Source organism: Garra rufa, chromosome 18, assembly GCF_049309525.1.
Source record: "Garra rufa chromosome 18, GarRuf1.0, whole genome shotgun sequence".
NCBI classification, from domain to species: Eukaryota; Metazoa; Chordata; class Actinopteri; order Cypriniformes; family Cyprinidae; genus Garra; species Garra rufa.
This window is the reverse complement of record NC_133378.1, coordinates 30,092,500-30,114,917: the sequence shown is the minus strand read 5'-3', so window position 1 is coordinate 30,114,917 and position 22,418 is coordinate 30,092,500. Positions and strand designations below refer to the sequence as shown.

The 22,418-nt window shown below is 34.7% G+C and overlaps 3 protein-coding genes across 4 annotated transcripts; all 3 read right to left on the bottom strand.

The window, feature by feature from the left end:
- Positions 1-495: 495 nt before the first annotated feature.
- On the bottom strand, positions 496-7,254 carry tpx2 (TPX2 microtubule nucleation factor). Of its 2 annotated transcripts, none has more exons than XM_073823541.1 (17): positions 7,145-7,254; positions 6,449-6,574; positions 5,713-5,853; positions 5,509-5,626; positions 5,062-5,136; positions 4,670-4,792; positions 3,647-3,756; positions 3,394-3,557; positions 3,130-3,298; positions 2,588-2,726; positions 2,291-2,507; positions 2,085-2,180; positions 1,831-2,001; positions 1,599-1,745; positions 1,358-1,469; positions 945-1,132; positions 496-854 (listed from the first exon to the last, which is right to left on the bottom strand). In XM_073823541.1, exons 2-17 carry the CDS (start codon positions 6,555-6,557, stop codon positions 744-746), a joined length of 2,190 nt encoding a protein of 729 aa, XP_073679642.1. In that variant the 5' UTR covers positions 6,558-6,574; positions 7,145-7,254; the 3' UTR covers positions 496-743. The 2 variants fall into 2 exon arrangements, with proteins under 2 accessions (XP_073679642.1, XP_073679643.1); XM_073823542.1 differs by having other exon boundaries at positions 945-1,111.
- Positions 7,255-7,719: 465 nt separating this feature from the next.
- On the bottom strand, positions 7,720-10,110 carry trappc6b (trafficking protein particle complex subunit 6B). Its single transcript, XM_073823646.1, has 6 exons — positions 9,845-10,110; positions 9,650-9,717; positions 9,441-9,558; positions 9,243-9,326; positions 8,154-8,247; positions 7,720-7,996 (listed from the first exon to the last, which is right to left on the bottom strand). The coding sequence occupies exons 1-6, from the start codon at positions 9,920-9,922 to the stop codon at positions 7,965-7,967; spliced, it is 474 nt and encodes a 157-aa protein (XP_073679747.1). The 5' UTR covers positions 9,923-10,110; the 3' UTR covers positions 7,720-7,964.
- Positions 10,111-13,768: 3,658 nt separating this feature from the next.
- plagx (pleiomorphic adenoma gene X) lies at positions 13,769-20,542 on the bottom strand. The gene is made up of 3 exons (XM_073823718.1): positions 20,381-20,542; positions 17,367-17,427; positions 13,769-15,444 (listed from the first exon to the last, which is right to left on the bottom strand). The coding sequence occupies exon 3, from the start codon at positions 15,396-15,398 to the stop codon at positions 14,265-14,267; it is 1,134 nt and encodes a 377-aa protein (XP_073679819.1). The 5' UTR covers positions 15,399-15,444; positions 17,367-17,427; positions 20,381-20,542; the 3' UTR covers positions 13,769-14,264.
- Between the last annotated feature and the right edge of the window lie 1,876 nt (positions 20,543-22,418).

Genomic DNA, 22,418 nt, shown 5'->3' with positions numbered 1-22,418 from the left:
AAATTTACCCTGATCATCAAATTCAATAATTAAAAAAACCCTAAGAATCTGTGGAACCTGAAGGATTTTTTCTGAAGAACAGCAGGCAGTTTAACTGTTCAGGACAAACAAGGAACTCATGACTATCACCAAAAAAAAAAAGGAAAAAAAAAAAAAAAAGCTGTGGATCATTCAGGTAACAGAGTATTAAGAAACAAGTGTACGTAAACTAGTTCATTTCAAAAATCACAACTATTTTTTGGTGGCGTATATGTAAACATTATTTAACAAAAGATTGTCACTGCTAAAAAAAAAAAAAAAAAACATGCATTTGGTATGATCCCTCTTTGGTAAAATAACTAACATTTTGCAGATTCTACAAGGTGTACGTAAACTTTTGACTTCAACTGTATATAAATTTAAAAAGACAAAGGATCCCATTTCCCAGCCACTACAGTCATTAAACACACCATTTATACTAAAAGTTTCTTTATTACCAGAAATGGAAGAAAACATTAAAAAAAAAAGAACAGGAAAAAATAAGTCTTCATATACAGGAGAGTTTGAAAAGAGAAATTGAGCTGGGGCGTTCAGCACACCCAACTGTAAAATTGTTATACTTGACCACAAAGGCCTAACTCAACCACAGACAGATAAAAACTACTCTAAATCTTCAGACATCATAGAGAGAGATAAAATAAGAAATAGCAAACACATTAAGAGAACTATGTACAATTAAATCACTGTAACGGCACGTCACGCATTTACAGGCGGAAACGATCTGAAAAGTTTGGAGACTGGGGCACTGTGAGAGACACATCACTCTTTTTCAACTCCACTGGCTTGTAGCGTCTGATTGGCTGGGCCTTGCGCACCTTTTGAAAAGAGGGGACAACATTTGTAAGCACAGATATTTTAGGCTGCTTGACTCTAAATTTCACAACATTTATCCTGAAATCTCTTACCTGTTCCTGTCGTAGTCTTGCAATCTCCTCCTTTTCCTGCTCTTCTCGTTCTCTGGCTCTCTCCTCTTCCATGCGAGCCTTCAGCGCCTCCTTCTCGCTTTGTTCCTTTTCAAAGTCCATACGTTCCTTGGCTCTCCGTTCTGTTGCCAACTGGAAGCCCTCTGGAACTGCAGAATTAGTAGTATTGGCTTGAGAAAGTGCCAAAGATGAACAAGGAGGACCAGATAAAGTGGTCAGGTATAGATGAGACCAGTGACAGTGAAAGTTGGAAGGAAGCGAGAGTTGGTTTGGGAGTTAGCTGTGCTCTTCAACAAAACTCAAACAAAGCCAGCAAGCCCAAAAGGAGGTTACAATTGGAGACAGCACAACATGTAGTGCAACATCACAAAAACCACCTGCCACATACAACATACCCAAGATGGAACGATTCTCCTTTTTCGGTACGAATGGTTCTTTATGCGATACACTGTTTGGTCGAGCCTTAAAACATGCAGCTTCAGCCTGTCGTTTCAACTCCTCTTTCATCTGGAGAAACATTTGAAATGAAAGGAACCAGTTTGGATACAGATTGAAAACCACATCAAATGCCAAGACAAATCGCTAACTAGTTGACTTGTTTAACAACAGATGATCCCTGGAAGATGAAGATCTTACCATCTGCTCCCAGCGTTCACCCTTTGCTGCTCCTCGTTCGTCCACCATCAGCTTGAAAGGAGCAGGTTTGGTGGGCTCTGCCACCTTTTTCTCAGGAAGATGCACTTCATGGAAGTCAGGAAGGGGTTGGGCCTTGAACTTAGGTACCTGTGAGATTTGGTGAGGCAGTTTGTTTAGGATCAATTATGAAACAAAGATCAAGACGACTTTAACTACTCCATAAAGAAAATACCTCTTCATTTCTCATTTCCTCCAGTCTCTTCTCCTTCATGACCTTTCGTTCACGCTCACGTTCCTCGAATGAGAAAGGGCACATTTCTACTTGGCTCTTGACTGGCAGTTTAGGCTGGAAGGGCAGGAAGTGGGGCACAGGATGGGCCTTAATAGGAGCAGGAGGCTTCTCCTGAAGGTGCAAAGAAATTAGTTGAGGAGTCAACAAATGTCAGTGCCATGACATTTTAAATAAAGCGCAAGATTAAAACATACCTCTTCTTTTTTCTTTTCCATTCGCACACGGTTTTTAAGAGCAAACGCAGGCGATTCTGGAACAGTTGGATTTAGAACTTTTTTCTCTGGGACACCCTTTAAGAAAAAAAAAAAGGGGGGGGGGAGAGAAGGGTCAACATTGTCACTACCTTGGCAAAACGGATCAAAAAAAAAAAAAAAAAGCCATTGAGAGATCCGTTACTGACCACAACTTCCTCCAGAATTCGAGTTGGTAGAGGTCTGGGATGGAAAGTGGTGTCCTCTTTTTCCTCAGGCTTCTTACAGGCCTGTCTCTCCTGAAGTCGCTTCTCAATCTCCAGCTGGAAGCCTTCAGGCTTGGTTGCTTCTTTACTAGCCGGCTTTTTAGGAACCAAAGCCCCTTCTAGAATCTTTCTGTTGAGTTCTAGAGCTTTGAACTTAAACCTGAGAAGACAGAAGGAAAGTTTGAATAGATTTTCTTGTGCTAATTTAAAATTAAACACACAAGTCTCCACAAAACTTACTGTTGCAGTTTTTCTGTTTCCTCAGCCTCAATTTCTGCTGTGCTTTTGACCAATGTGGGCCGATGTCTCTGGCGAGTCATTAGCTGTGGCGTTTTGGGGTGTGTGATTTTTGGTTTCTCAGTCTTCACTGGGGATGGTCCTGCAAATAAAACACAGGCAAAATTAGTCAAAACAAGTCTGAAAGACCACGCTGGACCACAAAACCAGTCTTGAATTTGAGGAAAATGTTAAGTTAAATTTGTCCAAATGAAGTTCTTAGCAATGCATATTACTAATCAAATTTAGTTGATGTATTTACAGAAGGAAACTTACAAAATATCTTCATGGAACTTTATCTTTACTTAATATCTCAATGATTTTTGGCATAAAAGAAATCGATCATTTTGACCCATACAATACATTTTTGGCTATAGCTACAAATATACCACTGGTACTTAAGACAGTTTATTTGGTCCAGGGACCCATATTTCAGAGAGAGAAAAAAAAAAAAAAAAAATTAAGGCCACTAAGCCACCAGAAACAGAGTCTAAGAGCAGACGCACCTCTTTCTTGGCTCTGCCGACTGCGCAGGTGATAGCGAGCGGGAGTGCGTTTCTGAAACTGCTCAATCTGCTGGGCCATTGGCACATAGGCTCCTGCCTCATCAAGCTTCCTCTTGCCTCTGGAGAGGTTGAAGGGTTTGGGAATGGTTGTTCCCTTTGGAGCCTTCAACTACAGAATGACAACAACATTCAAATTACTTGAAATCATTGCGCAGCTTCAAAAAGAATCCAGCTATCATATATCGTACTAGGGACTGTACTCACAGGGGAAGATGGGTGCTTGCGGAGCTGAGAGGTGAAATCCAACTCCTTGTATGAGTTGTCGTCTGCAGAGGCTCCATCCGTGTGGTTCTTCAGCCTGCCATCCGAACGGAAGTTGAACTCTTTGGGAATAGTGGTGGACAGCACATGCTTCTTAGGAGGCTGGCCTTTAAAACACCAGAACGGCCGATTAAAATCATTCAAAATTAAAACAAACAAAAAAAGCATTAAAAATAGTATTTTGCCAGTGACTCACTGCCTGCCAGTGCAGCCCTGTAGCTCGCCTCATTCTTACGCCGCTGTTCTGCCACCTCTTTCTGCAGAGCCTCGATACGCTCCAGCTCTTGCTGTTCAGTGCTTTTCTGTCTGAAATTCAAAGACGGCATATATAATTTACTTCTTTAACATTAAATCCTTCTGGTAAGTACATTGATGTTAAATCAAGTGACATGACACAAGGGGGAGCTCAAGTTCTTTACCAATACTAACCACTACCAAAAGTCTCTTGTGCTCACCCTAACTTCAATTATTTGATACAGTAAAACAGTAATATTGTGAAATATTACAACCTAAATATTTCTCAATTTAAAAATTCAATTCCTGTGATGGCAGAGTTGAATTTTCAGCATCATTACGCCAGTCTTCAGTGTCATATGATCCTTCAGAAACCATTCTAATATGCTGTTTTGGTTAGGAAACATTTTAATTATAGTAATGTCGAAAACAGTTGTTTGATTTCATTTGTCTATGCAGATTTTAAACAAAGTCTAAACTTTAAAAACTTAAATCAACTGAAGGTTTCAAATAAAAAAACAAATGACCTAAATTTTTTGAAAGGTAGAGTACTTTGCCAACTATTCACATCTGTAATCCTGGACCACAAAACCAGTCATAAAGGGTCATTTTTTTTTTTTTTTTTTTTAGATTTATACATGTAAGAGCTGAATGAATAAAGTTGCTAAAATAGGACAATATTTGGGTGAGATAAAACTATTTGAAAATCTGGAATATAAGGGCACAAAAAAAAAAAAAAAAAAAAAATCTAAATACTGAAAGAATCACCTTTAAATTTGTCTAAATTAAGTTCTTAGCCATGCATATTACTAATCAAAATTAAGTTGATATATTTACGGTAGGAAATTCACAAAATATCTTAACGGAACATGACCTTTTTGAACCATACAACGTATTTTTGGCTATTGCTACAAATCTACCCGCCCTACTTATGACCGGTTTTGTGGTTCAGGGTCACATTTCTGCTGATAGGATTCTCACTCACTGTGTAGTGTTGGAGGCAGAGGCAGTATTTGAGGTCTTTGAGGCAACGGTTGGTTTGGTTCTCAGCCGGACACTGCGTCTCGCACTAGCACCACTGCGTCGCACAGTTTGGGACGTTGAGCTTCTGTGAGGAGATAAACAAACCATTTTACTATAAATGACAGAATATTGTTCCTTCCACATTACCAGCATTTTCACCAGTGAAGTCAACTAAATGCCCACTAGGTGACCTCCACAGCTTAGCACATGCATTTCTTAGTTCATTTTACCTTCGCCGCTTATCAAAAACTCTCCTTGCTGTGGCAGCTGCTACAACTCTATGCAGCGAAACAAAGCGGCAAATTGAGCACTCTGTAAACGACTAAAAACAGATGGAAATTTAGAAAAACATACCTCCTTTTCTTGAGAAGAGGGGGTGTTGTAACAGCTGTAGGCTTTTCATTTCTAGGCACAGGTCGCTTGGACACTCTGCAGGAAGAAACAAGAAAACAAGCAACCAATGTTAGTAGAGAGTGACACAAACTGGACTAGCTTAAAGGGATAGTTCACCCAAAAAATTAAAATTGTCATTAATTACTAACCCTTCGGAACACAAATAAAAAAAAATTAAATAAAAAAATATGACAGCTACTACGACGCATCAGCAGCAACACGTGCATGTGTTGTTGTATGGTACTCTCATTATTAATGGTAAACTCTCCCGGGAGAGAAGAAATCGTTGAATCAAGTTATTTTTGCGCACAAAAAGCATGAGAATGAGTAATTAATGACAATTTTAATTTTTGGGTGATCTATTCCTTTAATAGGGTGTATAAAAATAACAGATAAGGTCTTATTTACCTGCGTGGTTGAGCAGGAACAGATTTGTGGCCCTGACCAGGGGCTGCAGTAGTTTTGCCATTCCCCCATGATGTGACTATGTTAATGGGAACCTCTGTAGAGGTGCTGTCTTTGACATCTAAAACAAAGCACATATTAAGATACAAACATCTTTTTGAGAAGATTTTCCTAAAGGTATCCTAATTCAAGCAGTCCCCCCCCAACCTGAGGTTGTTGTCTTATCTTCTTTGACCATGGGAGATACCAGAGCTTTGGGTCTGTTGGTATTGTGGGTGTCATCAAAAGTAGCCCGTAAAGGGGTGGTAAGCTGTTCCATGGTACCACTTATAGGGGCTGCCTTGAACTCTAATTGCAAAACAGAACAAAGATAGTTGGGTATTTGAATATGTATGCGTTTATACACAACTAGTCTTTTTGTTTTGAACAGTAAGATTTTTTAATGCTTTTTAAAGAAGTCTCTTCTGCTCACTAAGCCTTCATTTATTTGATCCAAAGTACAGCAAAACAGTAAAATATTGAATAATTTGTACCATTTAAAATAACCACTTTCTATTTTAATATATTGTAAAATTCCTAATTTTTTAGCATCATTACTCCAGTCAGATGATCCTTCAGAAATTATAATATTCTGAGTCAAAACTTAAACATTTATTGTTTGTATGTGGAAAACATCCAAGTAGAAGTTTTTCATGTTTCTTTGAAGAATAGAAAGTGAATCATCACTTTTGATCAATTACAAGCATCCTTAGAAGCTAAATAGAAGTATTAATTTCTATAATAATTGACAATATTTTTGCTGTATTTCGTACATTTTGTAATTGTGTACATATACACACATATACATAAATACACATATACATACACACATACAAATACATAAAAAATAGAATATTTAAAAAATAAAATAATAATTATACAAACAAACAAAGAAAAGCCATACCAAACCACTGGTCAGCGTCATCCTGAGGGTCCAGGGCAAAATCATCGATGGACTCCATAACATGAGAAGGGGCATCCCATGTGTATGCATCAGCAGAGCCCACTTCCATATTCACACTGGAATCTTCTGCAAAATCAAAAACGAAAAAAAGGATTTATACAGCTGTAATCTGTAAAAATGCTGTACAAATAATAAAGCATAAAATTGAATGAAGTAACGTTAGTTCTACATTTCCGGCGCAAAATGGCAGTTGATGGCTAATCTCAGACTCAAGGCCCAGACTGCAATAGTAGCGCTCAAATTATCCAGCAGTTACGTATTAAAAAATAATTTTATACACAGTTTATCAATACTCTAAAACACCCTAAATGACAGATCGACACTTTGCACGATGAAAATCAGTTGATTTGAAACATCCGCCTGCATCTCGCATTAACTTAAGTTACCGATAATCACAAAGGGCAAAAAATAAACAAACGACGCCTAAATACTTCCTTAACATAAATTAAGGACACAATAAATGAATTGAGCAAATAAACTTTGAAATATGTCGTTTTAATACATTAAACATTAAAAACTCGTCTTGTAACAATTAGTTACGGCCCAATACAACCACACCAAATAAAAGCGCAATTTAAACACAACAGCAAAGTCAAAATATAATACTGGTTAAAAATGTGCAAAAAACATACTTACGTTTCAAACCAATGCCCTCTATCACAACCTGAAGGCTGGAAAAAAAAATAAGTAAAAAGTTCAATCAGCAGACGCTCGTATCCTCCAGCCACAAACAACCAGACGCGAATGCGAGTTTGAATGTTGGTGCCGTTAGAACTGCTTATACGAATCAGCCAATCAGAGGGCTTAGCGCGACGCGTCTCGTTTCCTATTTGCTCTGCGCTGGTGACGTTTTAGAACGCAATAACCACGTGATTAGCTGAAAGAACGACAAGCGTAACAGGAGGACATTTAAAAACTGGCTGATGTTATATGATTATTATAATATAAGCGATCTTTTTTGATTAGTTGTTATTAAAAACATAAGTAACCCTAATCCTAACCTTAGTAAATACATGTACTTTATTAATATTACACAGTACATAAATGTATAATTTCACTGTAACAAAGACACTTAAAATAAATTATAATCACATCACACTTATATGTCCATGCAGTAAGCTTAATTCTCAATATTCTTTATTTTATTAAAAGTTAAAGAAAAAAAAAAACATTTTCATTAAAACTCACTAAAAATGAAGCACAACCCATCATCGGATTCCAGCTTTAATGTCATCAGTGCAAATTAATAATCAAAACACAGTGATGAATGTCAAAATACTAAAACACAATACAGTACAATAAGGCTTGACCTTTGCATGTCAAAACACTTTTAATGCCAGTAGTTTGCAAATAAAAAATTATCATAGTGACAAAAAATCAGCAAGGCAATAAAAAAATGACAAGGCAATAAAATTCAGATGCACATGTTATGAGCAATACGCTCTTGTGTAGTGAATTACATCTTCTGGATCATCACCTGGAATTTACCTAAAAACAGGAGACAAGAAAAAAAACAATTAGCTACATTTTACATGAGAACTTAACGAGCTCAGATTTACAGAATTTAAAGATTTTGAAAAAGTACAGAAAATCTAGTGGTTATTTCAATAAGAATGTTTATTTTATTTTCAAATTTGCTCCTTACAGGCAGGCATGACTGACACCTCTGCCGTGACTATACTTTTTACACCAAGGTTTGAAAGTCCTCCTCGAACCAGTCCACAGGTGAAGGCTAAAAACTGCAGGAAATAAAAAAAAAAATGAGAGAGAAAATGAGTTTTACATTCTTTATGAACTTTTTTAAACGCCAAATTAGTAGTTGTGTCAATGGAGGGACAGAAATTTCTCATATTTCATTAAATATATCTTCATTAGTCTTGCAAAGATTGAACAAAAGTCTTATAGGTTTGGAACGTCATGAGGATGAGTAAATGATGACAGATTTTTCATTTTTTAAATTGTATTTATTTTATTAAATATTATATATTCCTTTTCCCCATCTGTAGATATAGTCTTGTAAAACAAATTTACACTACCACTCAAAGATTTTTCATGTTTTCTCTTCTGCTTACTGCATTTATTTGATCCAAAGTACACCAAGACAATAACATTTTCAAATATTTGTACTATTTTTAAGTTATTCCTGTGATCAAAGCTAAATTTTCAGCATGATTACTTCAGTCTTCAGTGTCATGTGATCCTTCAGAAATTATTCTAATATGCTGATTTGCTCTTCACAAAACATTTATTATTATGATCTATATTTAAAACAGTTGAGTAAATGATCTAAAGATCAGCATTTCTCTGAAATAAAAAGCTTTTGTAACATTATACACTATACCATGTTTTCAACATAATAATAAAAATTGTTTCTGAGCAGCAAATCAGAATATTACAATGATTTCTAAAGGATAATGTGACTGGAGTTATGATGCTAAAAATTAAGCTTTGAAATCACAGGAATGAATTCCATTTTAAAATGTATTCAAATAGAAAACAGTTATTTTAAATAGTAAAAATATTTTACAATTGTACTGTTTTTGCTGTACTTTGGATCAAATCAATGGAGGCGTGGTGAGCCGAAGAGACATCTTTAAAAAACATTAAAAATCTTACGACTGGTAGTGTAAGTACTACATATCTCATTATGGTATTTTCAAAGAAAAATGTAAAGATTAAGTCAGGTTGTGTTTTATGTTTTTGTTCTTGCACCATTAAAGTTTATGCTGCTTACCTTCGGCGCATGTTCCAAATACTGTTTTCCAGCAGACAGTTGAGTCAGCAGGCGAAACTTGTTATCTTGTAGCACATAAATACCCTACAAACAGTTTGAACACTTGATGATTTTCTTAATAAGCACATCTAGTCAACAAAGAGCATCACTAAGCATTGAGACGACATTATGCTTAGATTAACATTATAATATACACACCTGGTGGTTTGTTCTCAGGTTGTCAATCTGCTTCTTAAAAACACTGGTCCAGAAATCTTTGCAGATGAACTTCATAACATCAAGCTCATCTTTAAAACGTGGCGTGTCTTTGGTAAACCTGCAAACATCAGATTATAGGATGTCATCAGAGGATCTGCTTGATTTAAGAATAAATTTGGATTTATGGATGAAAAGATATGCCAGGATACCTCTCAATTAGTCCTTGTCCCACACGAAAGCCCATGTTCTCAAGTTTAGAAACACATCGTCCATTCTCCTGTGCACAACAAAATAAAAACATGCGACACTCTCACAGTATTTGTTTTATTAATGAGCTTGGCTTATTTCTATTACGCTATTCCACTATTCTGTGACAGTGTTGTTAGTAATACTCCGGGTCTTACCGATTCCCCAGTTTCTGCACTGTTGACATATTGTATGATTTCACTGTGGAGGAACTGAAAGAGAGCCTCGTCTGCCATCTCGAGCCAGTTCAAACTGACAAGCGACAAAGAAAAGACCCGAACCGACTACGGGTATAAATCAGTTACTACTTTAGTAAATGGACGCTATTCATTGTGCGAATAAATGAGCTAAATTAAAATAATTCGCCAGTGTTTTCGACTGATCCCTAAATTATTAATAGGATCCTTTTTCCACATCTGTTCCACTTCCTGTTTGGCTAAGAATTAGCTGCCCTTGTATATGCCTGAGCGTAAAGATGTTTTTCTCTCGTTTGTTTGGAAACCACTGATCTATATAATGAATATAATAGTTCTCTATTATAGATCAGTGTTGGAAACACATTTCTGTCTCGCTTATGTAACGTGGAAATAAATTATTGAAAAGCGGTGCAGTTATGAATACCCTATTGACTTTCATATTCAAAATTTCGCCTGTTATAGCTAAAGTGGTTTACAACTAATACGAGTGTTGTATTAGACATACTTGTGTTGATTGCAGTCTAGTAAGCTTTTGTCAATAGTGTGTATTAGAGTATTTTAATAGTATATACTACCAGTCAAAAGTTTTTTAACACTAAGATGTTTAAAGTTTTTAAAGAAGTCTCTTCTGCTCACCAAAGCCTGCATTTATTTGATCCAAAGTACAGCAACAAATCTAAATGTTTTTTTTACTATTTAAAATAACCGTTTTCTATTTGAATAGATTTTCAGCTGTAATTTATTCCTGTGATTTCAAAGCTGAATTTTAAGCATCATAACTCATAATCCTTAAGAAATCATTCTAATATTCTGATTTGCTGCTCGAAAAACATTATTATTATTTTGAAAATAGCCCAGGAGATTTTTTTTTTCAGGTGTCTTTTATTAATAGAAAGTTCAGAAGAACAGCATTTATCTGAAATAGAAATAATTTGTAACATTATACATGTCTTTATCATCGCTTTTGATCAATTTAAAGCATTCTTGCTAAATAAACGTATTAATTTATTTCCCTAAAAAGGCTTTTGAATGGTATAGTGTATAATTTTACAAAAGTGTTTTCAGATTTGAATCTTCCTATTCATCAAAAAAAAAAAAAAAAATACTCAACTGATAATAATAGTGATAAAAATAATATTCTTGAGCAGCAAATCAGCATATTAGAATGATTTCTGAAGGATCATATGACACTGAAGACTAGAGTAATGATGCTTTAAAATTAAGCTTTGATCGCAGATATAAATTACATTTTAAAATATATTCAAATAAAGAGCAGCTATTTTAAATAGTAAAAATATTTTACAATTTTGCTATACTTCAGATCAAATAAATACAGGCTTGGTGATTTTAAAAAAACATTTGACTAGTAGTGTACATCATATTTACATATTTGTGAAGTATTTTATTGTATTTTGTTCAAATAAAATGATACTCAAAACTTAATATCTTATAAAATTACAAAAATACCCATAAACAAATGTTTTTCTGCATTCATACTAGACAGTTGCTGTTGTGTAACTTTTATATTTATCTTTTAAACAATTTATATAATTCATTTCATTATAATTTTATTAGTTTATAACTGTTATATAATTAAGTACTTACTTTCTTAATGATTTTTAGTAGTCTATTGCATTAATATTAATGATTAATTTGTCATAAATACTGATGTTTTAGTCACCTTGTTAAAAAGCTTACAAGCATTGTTTTACTAACAGCAAATGATGAAAGAACACACCAGAAACTCCAATTCTACAAGATGCTTTATTTCTTAATTCATCCTTAACATTGTTTCTTCCCGCAAACACCTTAAAATCTTACTCGCCCACTTTTGCTTTCAGAATGCTTCTGAAAGCAAACAGTCCTTGAAACTCAAAAATGCCAATGCTTGGAATTAAGACGTAAAACACCTGTTTACTCCAGCTAAACAGCCATTGAAACTTTACATTTCTCACTAAAAGTACAGTACAGCTGTGCACAGTGTGCATCTCACTGAGGTAGATCAGTCTGAGTCTAAACATCACAGTTGAGTTGAGGTCAATTTCATTTCAGTTCAGCCAAAGAAGGAAATGCCCATGATGGTTTTTAAACAAAATAGTTAGAACAGAAGAAATTGAAACCTTCAGTTGACCTGAACAAAATGGAGTTGACAACATATGCCATCAGTTACCTTATAGGCCACTGGTGGATGTAACACTGAGTCAAACAAAAAAAAAAAAAAAAAGACAGTGAAGCAGTGCTAAAATACCATTTAAATTTACGATAAAACAACATTTTCTTTTCTGACAGTGCGTTTAGTATGGAGAGATATGTGAAGTGCTTTTCAGCTTATTTTGTCTGAAACACCTGAATCCAGACAAAACATTGAGGGAAACTGTAGTGTGAGAATTGCGTATTGTGTAAGACCAGTACAACTTTTTACGTCAATATGCAGGGCACAAATATGATCAATTCTTGTTTATTGCTAAACAAAAAAAAAAAAAAAAGGTATATTGTAATTAGTTCCCATATTGGGAATTTGTCAAAATGGGCTACTTAATTTTATTATGGTTTTCAATTCCAGAATAATCAATGTTTTATTCTGCATTTAATTTACAGAGAAAGATGGGGATTTACAGGAGATGACTCTCCACTATAACTGTGATTTCTTTTATAAGCATTAAGGATGTGAACACAACAGCGCCTAAAAAACTTTCACCTAAAGGCTAAAATCAACACAAGCTAATTAATTAAATGCTAATTAATCACCTGACTCTAAAAATTTAAGAACTAAAACCACTGAGCATTCTAGAAAAACAAAAAAACAAAACAAAAGAAAGAAAATCAAACGAGATAATATTCTTCACGCAATTTTCGTGAGGATTTGCTTCATTTCTTGTCAAACTCAAACAGTTGAATCTTTTTCTTGACAAGAGTTCAGCTTCGAGAGGTAGGTTTTTTTGTGTTGTGTGACCGTGAGCTGAGAGGTACATCTAAGACCACAGTTCAACTTGACTTATGGTGCAGTCACATTTTCGGCGAAATTTGGTGGACAAAAAAGGTCAATAGTATAGATAAACACTACCAGTCAAAAGTTTTTGAACAGTAAGATTTTTCATGTTTTTCTGCTCACCAAGTCTGCATTTATTTGATCTAAAGTACAGCAAAAAGTCCAAATTTGAAATATTTGAACTATTTAAAATAATATCTTTTCGAATATGCTTTAAAATGTAATTCATGTAATTTCTTCCTGTGATTTCAAAGCTGATTTTTTTAGCTTCATTACTACAGTCGCATGAGCCTTCAGAAATCATTCTAATATTATGATTTGCTGCTCAAAAAACCTTTATTATTATTAACGTTGAAAACAGCGGAGTGAATTTTTACAGGTTTCTTTGATGAATAGTTCAGAAGAACAGCATTTATCTGAAATAGAAATCTTTTGTAACATTATAAATGTCTTTATCATCACTTTTGATCGATTTAAAGCATCCTTGCTAAATGAAAATATTCATTTCTATCCTTTCTATCCCCAAAAAATAAAATTATACTGACTTTATAAATTGTATAAATGCTGACCTTTTGAAAAATTACTGTTTTAAATATTGATAAAAAATGTTTCTTATAACAGCAAATCAGCATATTAGAATAATTTCTGAAGGATCACGTGACACTGAAGACTCAGTAATAATGCTGAAAATTTAGCTTGGATCACAGAAAAATAAATTACATTTTAAAATATATTCAAATAGCAAGCAGTTATTTTAAAAAGAAAAAAATATTTCACAATATTACAGCTTTTGCTGCACTTTGGATCATATGCAGGCTGGTGAGCAGTTTAAGTAAAAAAAAAAAGAAAACATTAAAAATCGTTATTGTGGCGAATTTGAATGAATCTGTAAAATTTGCCCTGGAAAATCTTTCTCCACATGCAAAATTCCTAATAGGATTCCTATTAAAACTGAAAAAATGACTGGAATTTGCTGATGAAAATTCGCAGAGCAACAATAAATGCGACCGCACCATTAGTCACAGAAGTGCCGTTGAAAAGTGCTTCATTATACAACGGAGAACACTGTAATAGCATTATTTTCCTTCTTGACAAAAGTATTGAGGTATTTCTTTTGCTAACTTCTCAGTTTCAGTTTTTTAAATGAAGTTTATAAGTTCATTTATCACTACAAAACAGTAACTCTGAAGACCCTCTAGGGAAAACCACAACGTTAATACTATTCTACAAGCAAAACTCCATCTATCCTAGTGATCCTTTCGTCTACTTCTACAGGATCCATTTGAAGAGAGCTTGCACCCACTGAACTTCACCATCTCCAGTTCATTACTTGGCAAAGACGCAACAAAACTGCTGCGTTTAACTGGCAGGTCATAGTGGACTCGGGCAACATCATTGCTGGAAGGCCTGATGGAATCGAGGTAGAGTTGGAGAGAAACCAGAAAGCTGGTTTAAGTGCCCTGAAGCCTGAGGCTCATGCAGTGACTGTGGCTGAAATGAGGTAAGTGGTCCAGAGAGCTGAGAGGTAGGGCTTGGGGATGCCGTGGTGGTGGTGGAGTATCCCAAGGGAGTGCTGTAGGGAGGCAGGCCAAACGGCAGGAAGCCCAACAGGTGCGAGAGGTCCATGTTGGCGGAGGTGGCAGGCGGCTCGGCTGAGGCGAACGCCGAGTTCCTGAGGGTGAAATGGGCACTCTGGCTTCCCAGACTGTCAGGAAGAAGGTCGCCAGGCCGGGAGACAGCAGTGGCCACGGCGGCCTGCGGTGGCATCGGCCCGCACTGGAGTTCGGTCAGGAAAGTCTCCATCTCCGCTTTCAGATATGAGGTAGTGGAACTCGGCTGATATCTGGCAGCCTGCTGGTACTGCTGCGGCGGAGGCTTGTTTGGCTCAAGGTAGCAGCCCACACCCATCGGGCTGGAAAGGGGGCCAGACACCATCGTGTGATGGTGATGACTGACCCCTGAGGTAGATGCGCTCGGAAGGCCTTGAGGGTTAAACATGGCCATTGAAAACGCCTCTGTGGCATCTTTCGGAGACCCGACAGAGCACAAAGTAGGACTGGGTTCCTCTTTAATGGTAATCGGAGGAAGGCTCTCTAAATCCTGCGCGTGGCTCTTCTTCAGGTGTCGGGTGAGGTGGTCGCGACGGCCGAAACGCTGAGCGCAACGTGGACACAGGAAGTCACGTCTCCCGGTGTGCACCACCGCGTGACGCCTCACATCCTTGCGAGTGAAGAAGCGCCGACCGCACCGTTCACACTGATGCTTTCGTTCTCGTACCACTGTCCCCGGAGGCGGCCGGCCGGTGTGCGTACTCAGGTGCTCGAGTAGCGCCGGCATGCTCTCGAAGGCCTGACGACAAACCTTGCAGGTGAGGTCGCCGCCGGCGGAGGTGGCATGCGTGGCCACGTGGCGTCTAAGACCTAGGCGAGTGTTGTAATGCTTTCCGCATTCCTCGCAGCGCAGTTCCTGCTTGTTGGGGTCGTGGTTTTGCAGGTGGCCGTTTAGCTGGTCTTTGCCATGGAACATTTTCTCACATATATGGTTGGTTTTTAGGGAGGTCGTCACTGTACATCTGTGAAAAGCCAACGATCAGTGATGAAGATTAGAAATAGAAAACAATTATAGTTACTTTGTTTTAGAGCAGACGTGCCCAATTGGTTTCTCGGACAGTACGATTTTTAATGGTTTTCTTTTTAAAGAGGTCTCTTCTGCTCACCAAGCCTGCATTTATTTGATCCAAAATACAGCAAAAGACGTAATATTGTGAACATTTTTTACTATTTAAAGGGATAGTTCACCCAAAAATGAAAATTTGATGTTTATCTGCTTACCCCCAATGCATCCAAGATGTAGGTGACTTTGTTTCCTCAGAAAAACACAAATGAAGATTTTTAACAAAAACCGGTGCAGTCTGCCAGCCTTATCATGGACGTGGATGGGCACCAAACCTTTAAAAGTAAACAAAAACATGCACAGACAAATCCAAATTACACCCCGCGGCTCGTGACGATACATTGATGTCTTAAGACACGAAACGATCGATTTTTGTGAGAAACTGAACAGTATTTATATCATTTTTTACCTTTGATACACAGCCACGTCCATCTGTCATGTGCACGAGTTTGGCATCAGTCACGTCACATGAGCACGCGCTCTGGCGTAGAATACGCAAACGCCGAAAGGTGAAATCAGTGAAAAGTCCCAGATGAGTTTGCGCAAACTAACGTAATCTTTTAGCTTTAAATCAGTTTAAACAATCAGGATACGCGCAAGTAATTACCATTTTGAATAGCCGCTATACCCACAATCTCTGTGCTCTGTGTAAACAATGAGTGTCGTATACATGCGACAGATCGCTTCCGGCGTTTGCGTATTCTACGCCAGAGCGCGTGCACGTGACGTGACTGATGCCAAACTCGTGCACATTACAGATGGACGTGGCTGTGTATCAAAGGTAAAAAATGATATAAATACTGACTAAAAACCGATCGTTTCGTGTCTTAAGACATCAATGTATCATCACGAGCCGCAGGGTGTAATTTGGATTTGTCTGTGCATGTTTTTGTTTACTTTTAAAGGTTTGGTGCCCATCCACTGCCATGATATGGCTGGCAGACTGCACCAGTTTGAGTTAAAAATCTTCGTTTGTGTTTTTCTGAGGAAACAAAGTAACCTACATCTTGGATGCATTGGGGGTAAGCAGATAAACATCAAATTTTCATTTTTGGGTGAACTATCCCTTTAAAATAACTGTTTCCTATTTAAATATATATTTTAAATTTTAATTTATTCCTGTGATCAAAGCTACATTTTCAGCATCATTACGATTGTTCAGAAAACAATTGAATATGCTGATTTGTTGTTCAAGAAATATCTTTTATTATTATGGTCAATATTTTACAGTTGAATACAATTGTTCATTGTTCTTTATTCAGCAAGGATGCTTTAAATTGATCAAAAGTGATGATAAAGACATTTACAATGTTACAAAAGATTTTTTATTTCAGATATATGTTGTTCTTCTGAACTTTCTATTCATCAAAGAAACCTGAAAAAAAAAAATTCTACTTGGCTGTTTTTTTAACATATAATTATTAATAGTTTTTTGAGCCGCAAATCAGAAAATTTGAAATCACAGGAATAAATAACAATTTTAAAATATAATAATAAATATATATAAGAAACAGAAAACAGTTATTTAAAAAAAAATATTTCAAATTGTTACGAATACTTGTTATTGTTATGAATGCTTCAAATTGTTGTTTTGCTGTACTTTGGATCAAATAAATGCAGGCTTGGCGAGCAGAAGAGACTTCTTTAAGAAACATTAAAAATTTTGACTGGTAGTGTACCTGCAAAGTTTAGCTCCAACTCTAATCAGGAAAACTTGATCATTACAAACAGGTATGTTAGAGCAGGGTTGGGCCTGAACTTTGCAGGAAGGTAGATTCTCAGAAACAGAATTAGACCAAAGGAGGAGACAAAATCAAGTACCTGAGAAGAAGCTCCAACAGGTGATTTTTCTTGGGAAAGGTTGTTTTTTTGCATGTTCAGTCTGCACATGAACAAAAAAAAAAAGCAGATGAGGATTTGGAAACATTATACATGTTACATGCACTTACCACAGAAATAACAGTAAATTATGCACTGTTACACACAACTAACCCTAAACCTGTAAGACCTTTGTATATAACACAAATAATGATATTTTTAACCATTTTTGTTTTCTTTGTGCACAAACAATATTCTTGTAGCTTCATAAAATTACAGTTGAACCACTGCTGTCACATGGACTATTTTATCAATGTCCTTACTACCTTTCTGGGCCTTGAACGTGTCAGTTGTGTTGCTGTCTATGCAGGGTCAGAAAGCTCTTGGATTTCAAAAAATATCTTAAATTGTGTTCTGAAGATGAACAAAGGTTTTACAGGTTTGGAACGAGATAAGGGTGAGAAATGAATGAATTAAAATTATTGGGTGAACTATCATTTGAATAGTACTCAGTATTTATTTGTATAATTACACTGCAATGATATTCTTAAAAAAATCTTCTTTTGTGTTCCATGGATGGAGGATAAACAAATGATGATTTTTTTTTTCATTTATAGGTGAACAACCCCCATATAACATGCTTGTAAACAAAGTACAACAATTATCATTTAAAGCTATTTTGTTGCTACATTATCCAAACTTAAATATTTAATGCATATACAATGTTAAAATGGTTTAAAATTATCAATTTATCTTTTAGGCCCAAAATCATTGCTAAGAATTTTATTTCGACAAATTCAGGCAATTTTCTCAGTATTGATTTTTTATTGCACCCTCAGATTTCAGATATTTAAGTAGTTGCATCTCCAACAAATATTGTCCCAAACCATACATCAAAAAAGAGAAATAAATACAAAAAAAATCTATTCTTAATTTAGTTTAGTTACACAGATAACACTGTAAAAAAATTTTTTAAAGGATTTGGAATTGTTTAACGAAGTCTCTTTAGAATTTAGAGATTTATTTTATATATGAACAACGGAAGAACACTTTTTAATATTTATTTATAAAACTATTGCATCTTAAACACACATAAAAGCGCTTGATGGCAAAGCAGTGCAGTCTGTGAACCGTCCTGCCTCTGAATGGTAACAGATTTCAACACAAGAAACTTAAAAACACCCTGAAGGGATGTCCATGATGATTGGTTAGTGACATTTATAAAGGGTTTGTTTACCTGTTTCAAGTCTCACAAAAGCACATTCATTATCCTGACAGACCTCCGGAAAACGCATGTCCATTATTACTCCCCCCACTTAGAAAATGGATGGACATCATTTCAAGTTTTTTTTTTATTTGCACATACAAGTTTCTGAACAGTCAGATTTTTAATGTTTTTTTTTAAAGTCTCTTCTGCTCACCAAGCCTGCATTTATTTGATTCAAAATACAGAAGAAGCAGTAACACTGTAAAATATTTGTACTATTTAAATAACTGCTTTCTATTTTAATATATTTTAAAATGTAATTTATTCCTGTGATCAAAGCTACATTTTTAGCATCATTATTGCAGTCTTCAGTGTCACATAATCCTTCAGAAATCATTCTAATATGCTGATTTGCTGTACAAAAAAAAAACATTTATTATTATTATTATTATTATCAATATTTAAAACATATTTGAGTAATTTTCTTTCAGGATTCTTTAATGAATAGAAAGATCCAATGATCAGCATTTACCTGAAATAAAAAGCTTTTGTAACATTATACATCATTCGAAACCATGGAGTCAGTATAATGTTTTTGAAAATCAATACTTTTATTTAGCAAGGATTGATTAAACTATTTAACTATTTTAGTTTAGTTTAAACTATTTAAACTAATCAAAAGATAATAAAGACATAATGTTACAAAAGATTTCTTTTTCAGATAAATGCTGTTCTTCCCAACTTTCTATTCATCAATGCTAAAAATTCAGATTTGAAATCACAGTAATAAATTACATTTTAAAATATATTTGAATAGAAAGTTATTTTAAATAGTAAAAATATTTTTAAAATGTACTTTTTTTGCTGTACTTTGTTTGGATCAAATAAATGCAGGCTTGGTGAGCAGAAGAGACTTCTTTAAAATACACAAAAAAACCTTTTGACTCGTCGTGTAAATCCACTAAAACTGTTTTAATTCATTATTATAATTCTATTTTAATTTTGTAAGAAATATTTTGTGACTTTCTGTGGTTCTGCTTAAGAGTTAAATTAGGACAAAATACCTTTTTTCTATCTATTAACTTTCAAACATAAATCTTGTTTATGTATAAATATAGAATAATTACCAAATACAATAATAGAAACAAACATTTTTGTTTTCAGCTTATTTACAGCTTTGAACGTTAAAAAATTCAAAGTGGTTACAAATTACAAAGCAACAGCATTTTACAACAGCATTCTGCAAATATTACACAATATTAATTGTACACATAATGTAATGTTTGTGTAAAATCTGATTTTCTAAAATAAAAATAAAACTTATATATATAAAAAAAAGTTGTCTGACACTGTATATTTTTTTACTTTAATAAAATGTTTATTTTATCCTTTATTATATTTACTTCTGGCACGTTCCGGGGTCAGAAACCTGTGGCACGTTTCGCTCAGCAAAATCTCTAAAGAACCGCAGAACATTGTGATTAAATGGTAAAACCGAAATAATCAGTAATAAAGAGCAGATCAACACAAATCAAACTATTATTTCCTCATGTTAAAATATAAACAAATAAAATAAAACAACTACACTGAATGCACGAACACTCTTACCCGTAGCTAATGTGTTTGCTCATGCACGCAACATTTAAACCCTTTTAAGTGGGTTAATGGCGCACATTTATCTTTCCAAAAGTCTAAAAATACTACACACGAAACTCTACGAGGGTTTCAAACATCTAAACATCAATGCAAACAGTCCACGCGGTCCTAAATTCACACTATAACATTTGCATAAAAACAGTCTTGCGCTCACCAGAAACTTTTGATCCCCGCTAAAGTTGCCTTTCACACGCATTCCTCCATTCTACATCTTGTAAGGGTGCAAATGAAAAATTCGTTTCCGAGTCATACCTCGATGAATTCTCTGAAACTGTTCACAGCGGATAATGTCTTTTTTTGTTCAATAATGTGTGTATTTTTCGGGCCTGCTGATTCTTTCCCTCTAAACACAGCAGCAGCAGCAGCAGCGCTCGAGCTGATGGGCGCGTGCATTGTGGGAACGTGACGTCAGAGCGCTTTGGCCAACTTTCAGGGTGGGATTTCACTCTTATTTTTTCACCATTTAAACTATCACAAACACCCGCGTTGAGTTACTGTGAGTTCTATAAATAGACTAAAAACAAACTTCAATCGCGCGGAATGGCAATCTTCAAAAATTATAAATTATTTCAACTGACGTAAAGGAAAAATACACATTTTTGAGAATTAACTTAAGTTACATCTTTTAGATTTTTTTTTCACGGATAATCCTGTATCTGACAAGATATACAATTAATATATCATCATTCAACCTGTTTACAACATCCGGTTTGTTTCACGAGAATAGCAAGTTGTCAATGCATCCTTTCCGTGCGGGAACAAACATGACAAAGCAGCAGAACTTTTTTAACGTTTGAGTTCATTATGTGCTGTTCTGTGGTAATGTTTAGCACAATTTCGTTTTTACTTTGAGTATATGTATTGAGTAACGCTTTGCTGACATTGTTTCCATTTCACAATGGAGTGTTTTAGTTTCCATCATAATTATACGTGCAACAATTACATCCGGCGATGTCTCTTGAGAAACTGAATGTAACCAAACGAAGAGCAGTCAGAACAAGTAATAAAGTTTGTTTACGTTGTTAAAATTGTTGTTTTATTACTGTCGGTAACTGTTCATTGAAGAAACTCAATAAGTGTAAATAATTGATTTAATTTAGAACTATGAAGATGATAGAGAATTATGATAGAACCTAAAATAATACATCAAAAACTTCCAAGTATTATAACCTTTATATATATATATATATATATATATATATATATATATATATATATATAGAAGTTGCATTATGAAAAACAAAAAAAAAATGATTGTTTTATAATACTTATACAAAGTAATGCTACTTTGCTATTACATTTTACTATAAATTAAATTCATAATGTTTATTTATACATATTTAGCATTTATTTTAACAAAATAAAAAAAAGCTGTTAATTTTGCAGTGAACTATATATGTGACCCTGGACCACAAAACCCAGTCATAAGGGTAATTTTTTGAAATCTAAATTTATACATCATCTAAAAGCTTAATACATTTAGCTTTCCATTGATGATATGGTTTGTTAGGATAGGACAATATTTGGCCGAGATACAACTATTTAAAAATCTGGAACCTGAGGGTTCAAAAAAATCTAAATATTGAGAAAATTGCCTTTAAAGTTGTTTAAGCAATGCATATTACTAATTAAAAAATAAGTTTCTATATATTCACTATAAGAAACTTACTAAATATATTCATGGAACATGATCTTTACTGTATATCCTAATGATTTAAAAGAATAATCAATATTTTTGACCCATAAAATTTATTTTTTGCTACAAATATACCCATGCTACTTATAACTGTTTTTGTGGTCCAGGGTCACACATATATATTTTTAACATTTTCATTTATTCTTGCATTAAATGCAAGATAGTTTTAAAGCAAGGTTACAGTACATGCATATTGTTTTTCAAAAACTATTATATGTATTCCTCACATATGTATCTAGTTTTTACCCTTTTATAAAATTACTAACAACAACAAACTCAATACCTTTAAATAGATAAGTTCTTAATAGTCCTTAAAAGGAGAATGTTAAAACTGTATAGTTTGGATGTTTAATAAATAAATAAATAAATATATATATATATATTTACTTATTAATTTATAGTTCTTATTCTAGAAAGACACAAAAGTAAAAAAGTCTTAGATAAGCAGAGTTGAAATTGTACTAAATATTGTAATGTAATGTGGATTGTTTGCTAG